Source organism: Papaver somniferum, chromosome 4, assembly GCF_003573695.1.
Source record: "Papaver somniferum cultivar HN1 chromosome 4, ASM357369v1, whole genome shotgun sequence".
Taxonomy (NCBI): domain Eukaryota; kingdom Viridiplantae; phylum Streptophyta; class Magnoliopsida; order Ranunculales; family Papaveraceae; genus Papaver; species Papaver somniferum.
In genome coordinates this window covers 138,407,380-138,414,898 of record NC_039361.1, presented here as the reverse complement: position 1 = coordinate 138,414,898, position 7,519 = coordinate 138,407,380, and the positions used below count along the sequence as shown (strand labels likewise).

Here is a 7,519-nt window from a genome sequence, read left to right as displayed (position 1 = left end):
GGGCACACCTCTGGTAAACCCTCCCGAGATTAACTCGGTCACTAGGGACACCTAGTGAGTTAAGATTTTATTTTCCATATTAGTTTTGCTCGAGGACTAGCAAATAATAAGTTTGGGGGTGTTGATAGACGCATTTATGTGTCTAATATGTCTCATTTGTATGTATTGTTAGTGCTCGATTTTATATTTATTGTGTTATTTTATGTCTTTGTAGGAAATTTTAGAGAAATAAGTCCTTGCGGCGAAATGGGCTCGAAAAGTAGTGTTTTACACCCCAAGGGACATGTGTTATTCGGACTCCAACAGCGGATAAGGGGCGACCAATGGATAGGGGGTGTCCTTCTTCTCAAATTTAAGTTTCAGTTTTGGCGGGAATTTTTTTTTCTTCCCTGGCAGATTTCAATCGGATATTTGGAGGGGTTAGAGGTAGACTAAACCTCTGATTCTTGTTGGGTAGACGTGATATGGATATGGGAAGCTATTTTGGTTGTTGGAATCGATCCAGTTGGGCTTGATTCTCGGTTTAAAGAAATCGGGGAATACGTGGTTGAGAAAAGATACTCGGGATTGTGTCGATGCTGTATGGAAGATGGCATGCGTTTGCAACGTCTTGACACATTCCTTGATGATCTGGGAGCATGTTTGGAGCGTGTAAACACTGATTGACAGATAAGATTTATGCACTATGAAAAATATAGGAGGATAGCAGATCCCCTTGTCTAATTCCTCTTGTTCAGCTGATATATACATGTGGAGTACCATTGATGTTGATCGAGCATGTTACAGTTGTGACGCATAGCATGACGTAATCCACGAAGATTGCTGGAAATGCAAGCTTGGTGAAAGCAATTTTATTGAATTCCCAATGTAGGTTGTCGTGGGCTTTTTGAATATCTAATTTGAGAGCTATTTTTGGGTCCTTGGTGAGGCATGATGTTTTGATATAATGGAATAGCTCTCCTGCAATCGCTATGTTATCATGAATTGATCTTTGTGGTACAAAGACACTTTGATAGGAGCTTATTAAAAAGGGGAAAGTTTGATGGATGGTCAACTTTAGGTATCAATGTGAAAGGTTTGTATGATTCATGAGAAGATAAATATTACGATCATTTGACAAAACTGCGAACCATAATTACGAATTGAGAATCAGTTGCCTCCCAAAAAAAAAAAAAAAAAAAACTTTGAAAAACAAGATCATAGTTCTAGCAACACAAATGATAACGGTATATTGGAAATGGCATTAGCATTTTATTAACTACAGAAAATGGCAAAGAGAAAATGGCAACGCAGGAGGTCAAGGATTACTGATCTAGAAATAAAATAACTCAGTAAATCATCTAAGCTGTTAGAGAGCACCATCAATACCATTCTATTAGCTACAGAAGCAGCCAATTGCGAATTTCATCGAAATAAGACAAGAAATACCCTTTGATTTACCCATAAAATTCACAGAAAGAGTTTTGCTACTAAAATAGAAAAGTTTCTAAAAGAGAGACATTACAACCGCCGTCCTAATGACTCTTAAGATCTCAGATACATGCATCTATAAGGTTGAGACAAAATCAGGGGCGTCTTTTCTCGGTCCATCTAGAGTTCGGTACAAGTACATCTTCTCAACTTTTTTATCATCTGTGATTTCTTCCATCCTTTCCTTCTCGTTTATGATTTCAACATTAAGCATCTTCATCTTGTCTGCTAGCATCTTGCAACCTTGGAGAGTGATATTGCAGGAGGACATCCATAGGGATCTCATAGTTTCGTACTTTCCCACGTCAGCCAGAAGTGCTGAATCCCCAAAGGGTGAATCCCTAATTTCCAGCTTGGAGAGTTTCCTGCACCCATTTAGCACATACGCCATCCCCTTGTCGCTTTCCCCGGCAAATGCAACAGAGAGCATCTCAAGATTCTCTCCGTACATTCCAATGTATAGGAAAACCTGATCAGTAAGAAGTCCAGAGAGTGACAACCTTTTGAGGTTCTTACATGCTTGAACAATTGCCCCAAATCCTTCATCTAGCGGCTGAGAAGTCACATGATCCGGTTTATTTGGGTCAAGGATACATAATCTGAAGTGGGTGAAATTTGGGTTGTTTTTGGCAACAGTAATTAGAGCAGCGTTTGTCATCTGATGGCAGAAATATAGCAAAGAATGGAGCTTGGGACAACCGGTAGATATAGCGACCAACCCTTCTTCTGTTACTGATCCGTTAACAGCACCACCATAGAGAGATACCCTCAATTCCTCCAACTCGTTACAACTTGAAGCTACAACATCTAGTCCTTTGTCTCCAATAGAATCCAAAATCTGCATTGAGTAAAGGCGACATCATTATTCATATATGCTGAGATTAAAATAACAAAGAAACAATTAAAATCGGCAAAACGAGTGAGTATGAGGTCATACCAAAAGGCGTTGGAGTTTCGTGCACCGCTCAACTAGTGAGATGAGATCAATACCCTGAATTCCCGGTGCATAACTCAAGTTTAAGGATGTCAAGTTTGAACAAATGGGGAACAAAGGTGCTAAGCAGCCAGGAATAACCTCCAAAAACCCTGACAAGCTATTGATGGATTTACAGTTGACAACATTTCGAAGTAATTTATTGTAGGCAGCAAAGGTCTCATTTCTTGCAAATGAGCCTGTGCCCAAGTCAACCAGCTGAGGAGCTTTCACAAGTATCTTGTTGAGCGTCCCAAGATCCACTGACTGGTTTAACCTCAGGCTTCTAAGGTTTGAGCATCTTGCGACAAGCCTCTCCAGAGCACCCGAATTGACTTCTCCTTTGAGACATGCAAAGTTCAAGGAGACAAGTGAGGTGCAAGAATCAGGGAAACAGCTTAGCCACTGGCCGCGGCGATCTTCAACTTCATTTTCTTGCAGATCTAGCTCTCTGAGAACCCTACAACCTTAAATAGCATAAAAACTACTTAGTGCATTAAAAATTATTCAGTAGCCAATATTTATCACTACCACCAGAAGTCAAAGCTCCAAGATTCAAATGGTATGTCGTAACAACCAATTCACTAGATCGGCAATCCGTATGACCATTAGCCGACATTTATAACTACCACCACAGATCAAATCTTCAACATAAAAACAGTATGTCACAAAAACCAATTCACTGGCACAGCCATCCTCAACTTTCACTTTGTTTTCCTGTATCCAACTCCACGAATCCTACGGATTCAAGTTATAGGAAAGATCGTTCTATGCAAGAACTCATATTCAACCACTACACTATCTATAAGAAAACCAAGGCATGGTTTTCAACTAGTTGCGGAGTAGTGTGAACGAATTTTACAAAAGAGAATTTAACACCTAGAAAATGAAACAACATTAAATATATTGATATAAAGAACACAAAAACATCGGATATCACCAGATTAATTAAGGTGCACAGTTATTTTCTATCTACGTGCAAACTTCCCTTGGTGCTGTGTTCATTGGTCAAATTTTTTGAAGGCATGAGAACATGAAAAACCTAGCTAACTAAGGAAATTTCTACAATCGAAGTTTTACCTTTGAGGCAACACTTTAACCACCACCAAAGATCAGTCTACCATTGAGGCAACACTTATAACTACCACCAAAGATCAGTCCCGGCAACTCTCAACGACATTTTCTTGTATCCAGCTCCCTACTAATTTAAGTTGTGTACATAGCATAGTCATATTCAACCATTACACTATCTAGCTAAACCAAAAGGCATGGTTTTCCAATCGGTTATAACCTTAACAGTTAACACCTAGCCAAAGATATATGAAAAAAGAACAAAAAAAAACCTAGCCAACAAAGGATTGCAACTTTTCCAATGCCTTTGGCTGATAATTACAATGATTACAAACAAGTTCATTAATGACACAAATAAATGAAACCAACATGCACACAATGAGTGATATCAAAGACACGAAGATACAAATAAATTAAACCAACCTGCACAAAATGAATGATATCAAAGGCACGAAAAACATCAGTAACACTGTTTTAGGCAAGAACTCTTATTTAACAACTGCACTATCTAACAAAACCAAGACACAAATTTATAATTCGAGACGAAATAAGGTCACTAAAGTCCACAAAGGGAACAACTTTAACACCTAACCAAATGAGGTCCTTTGGCCCATAACTACACTAGTTACCACAATCAAGTTTACCATTAATAACGCTTCAAAAAGAAAAAGAAAAAGAAAAAAAAGTTTACCACTAATAAAACCATAACACTGATTTAGGCAATAACTCACACTGATTCAACCAGTACTGTGTCTAACAGAACCAAAGGCATGGTTAGCAACACCTAGTGGTCGAAAGCCCTGACATTTTTCAATGTCATCATTACACTAATCATTTACAATCAAGAGCTAAACAAATAGGACCAAGATGGACGCATGATTTTGAAAAGACGAAATCACCAGAGGCTACACTATCTAAGCGACCGAGAGAGTTGTAATATTCCAAGGTCGTTAGCTGATAACTGCACTAAATTACCCACAATGAAGAGTTTACCATGAATACAAACAAATGAAACCGACATGAATCAAACAATGACATATAAATTACCTGCAATTCTTGGCAATAGCAGCTAGGCCATCAGTAATAAACCCTTCGCAACTAACCAAAACAAGAGACTTAAAATTCTTAAAAGCAACAGAAATCAACTCAAGACTCTCATCAGAGACTACCATTCTCTTCAACCTCAACTCTTCAAGTCCTGGATAACTTTTCAACATAGCCTCAATCCATGGATGAACAAAACCACCCCAATCATGAGGAACCAAATTAAAATCAGCAAAATGTGGTTTCCCTTTCAAAGTGAGTGCCTTAACCCTTAGAAACCTAGTAACTAATCTCTCTGGAGATATCGAATAACAGTTCCCAATAAATACTCTTGTTCTACTGTATCTCTCAACCTTGTACCATGATTTACATACAAGTGAAACTGCATTCTTGTCTTTGTTTTGTTTTAAGAAATCAAATACTTGTTCTAGTACTTCATCCGGAAAATAATTCATCCTTAAAAAACTACTAGATCTTCACTTAGATCCAACCAGATCTATATGGATCTAGTGGAAATCTAGGAAGAAATTTGAGTTTATAGTTTTGAGTGGATGAAAATGAAAGTGATGATTTAGATCTTTCCCATTAACGAACGAATTTATCTGTCGGAAAAATCTAAGGAAGAAACACTTCCGGAGAATAAAAACTCTCCTCTCAGATACGTTATCGAACATGTTCTCTCTCTCTCTCTCTCTCTCTCTCATGTCTTATCTCTCAGATAGGTTATGTGACGCCACTTGACCACAATTAATGTGACGGAAAACGTAACCATAGTTAATTTTGTCGTAACGTGGTTAGTTTCAACCAAGTTGAAACTACTTGAAATCCAAGAGGCAGCCTAGCCCAAGTTGCCACTCGCTATCATCATGCTAATAAGAGGTTATCAAATTAAATTACACGAGAGCGACACTACTTGGAAAAAAAACTACTTGAAAAAACTACCTTTTAGTTATTGAATTTATTTAGGGCCAATTACAAAATGGACTTACTTTTTATTCAGTCACAAATAGGTCATATTTTTACAATTGGTTTACAAAATGATCATGTTCTATCCGAGATAACAGTTGGGGAAAAAAACAGTGTTATTTGTCTCCAAAATACCCTTCCTCCTAATTCAAGCTCTTTAACTGTAGTTAAACCATCAAAGTTGGCAACCAGACATGTGGCAATGCTGACACGGTTAGGGCTGGCAATGGATAACCGATATCCGATATTCATTTCCGAAATCCGACATCCTATAGGATTTAATCCGACATATCGGATATCGGATATCGGAATCCGTTATGATATCGGAATCCGTTATGCTATCGGATGTTTCCTCTTAACGATATCGATATCAGAATAGGTTGTTTCCGTTAGGTTAATATCCGATATCCGATAGTCTAGGGGTGTACTTGTAATTTCCTACCCCTAGGTATATGTGTCACATGTCGGGAGAGAATAACCCATTTCATTCATTCTACCAAAAGTCCGTTTTTTCTCATTCTCTAACAGTGATTTACTGGTTCGTGATTTGATCGAGAGAGGGGGACTGAGCGATCGATTTGATCGTGATTTGGTCGAGAATATTGATGATTAGAGACTCTCAATCAAGAAGTAAGTCATTGTTTGTGTTTTCAATTATTGTTTCGAAGTTTAGGTTTTTTTTCCCCAAATCGATTGCGTATTTAATTGTTTTTGTTGTCTATTATTGTTGCGAATAGCGGATTGTAGGTGGGTTTGATGTATATTTTGAATTATAAAATTGTATGATGTTTAATTTTGATTTTAGAGAGTTAGGGTTTGTGATGTTCTTCCCTAAATTAGAAATTAGGGTTTATAAGAAGAACTTAGAAGGGAAATAACTGTTTGAGTTTCTATTGGATTTATATGAATTTGAAATTCTTTGTTGTCTGGTATCAAAAAATCAAAGTATTTGAGAACTAATTTTGTTGATTGTTAGCAAGTTACAGCAAAATGTAAATATCTAACAATACACTTTTTTTGTTGATCCAAGGGTTAAAGCTTTTGTATCGTCTGGAGGATCATCTTCTTGGCACATATCAAGTAGGTTTTCTATCTGTTAGTTTTCTATCTGTAAAAGCAAGTTAATGCCTAATCGACTGTTTCGAATTTGAATCTTCCTTTTAGTTTATTTTTTTCATTTCTATGTTAATATGTCAACTGATTTCAAGAAATCTTTGTGAGATTTTGCCCCTGCTACTTTCATTTTTATACTATTTGGAATCACTATTTGTTTGTCTGCATCACTATTTGTTTTTCTTTCTAATTGATTGTTTCTGTTTAATCCTTTTTTATGTCAGAATGTCTCAAAGTGAAAAAGCATCCAATAGAGTTGGAACTCCAAGCTGCAGTCAACCAATTTCCCAACAGCCAGAACAAGAAGATCAAAGTGTTGCTTCAACAATTGCTTCAACAGCACCTTCTTCGAGTAATAAGAGATCATTAGCAGAAGTAGCAGATGAAAATCATCCACTTGTTATTGTTTTATTGAAGAAATTGCGCACAACAAGGTCACCTTCATGGGATGAATTCACTAGGAAAATCATTGTAGAGCCTGATAAAGATAACCCGGGTAAGGAAGTGGCTGTTCTTATGGGTGAATGTCATCATTGCAAAAAGTTGGTACCTGCTTGTAGTGAACAAGGAACTACCCGCTTGGCTCAACATCTAAGAATGTGTCCCCAGAAGCCTCAAAACAAGCCAGGCCAGATGAAGATTACCACTGCAGTTAAAAAAGCAGGTACTAACCAAGTTAAATTACTTAATTACAAGTATGATCCAATAGTTACTAGGAACTGCCTTGCTAAAATGATTGCTAACACATGATTACCCACTTAACATGGTTGAGCATTTCTATTTTAGAGATTTTGTTAAGTCTTTGAACCCTGCTGCGAGAATGCCATGTAGGAATACAAGTAAAGCTGATGTGTTGAGGTGTTACGCTGAAATGAAAGGTGA

The 7,519-nt window shown here is 37.4% G+C and overlaps 1 protein-coding gene and 1 long non-coding RNA gene across 2 annotated transcripts; one reads left to right on the top strand and one right to left on the bottom strand.

Annotated features, from left to right (window-relative positions):
• Positions 1-1,402: 1,402 nt before the first annotated feature.
• LOC113362800 (protein AUXIN SIGNALING F-BOX 2-like) lies at positions 1,403-5,253 on the bottom strand. The gene is made up of 3 exons (XM_026605292.1): positions 4,562-5,253; positions 2,408-2,903; positions 1,403-2,308 (listed from the first exon to the last, which is right to left on the bottom strand). Exons 1-3 carry the CDS (start codon positions 5,011-5,013, stop codon positions 1,547-1,549), a joined length of 1,710 nt encoding a protein of 569 aa, XP_026461077.1. The 5' UTR covers positions 5,014-5,253; the 3' UTR covers positions 1,403-1,546.
• An 840-nt stretch (positions 5,254-6,093) lies between these two features.
• On the top strand, positions 6,094-6,975 carry LOC113274517. Its single transcript, XR_003323039.1, has 3 exons — positions 6,094-6,154; positions 6,555-6,604; positions 6,862-6,975. It is a non-coding gene; the product is annotated as an uncharacterized LOC113274517 (long non-coding RNA).
• The last annotated feature ends 544 nt before the right edge of the window (positions 6,976-7,519 follow it).

Coding starts and splice junctions, on each gene's coding strand:
- LOC113362800 (XM_026605292.1), bottom strand. CDS start 5,013: ATGAATTATTTTCCGGATGAAGTACTAGAACAAGTATTTGATTTCTTA. Junction 2,904..4,561: donor GCTATTGCCAAGAATTGCAG/GTAATTTATATG, acceptor TTAAGGTTGTAG/GGTTCTCAGAGAGCTAGATC. Junction 2,309..2,407: donor CGAAACTCCAACGCCTTTTG/GTATGACCTCAT, acceptor TACTCAATGCAG/ATTTTGGATTCTATTGGAGA.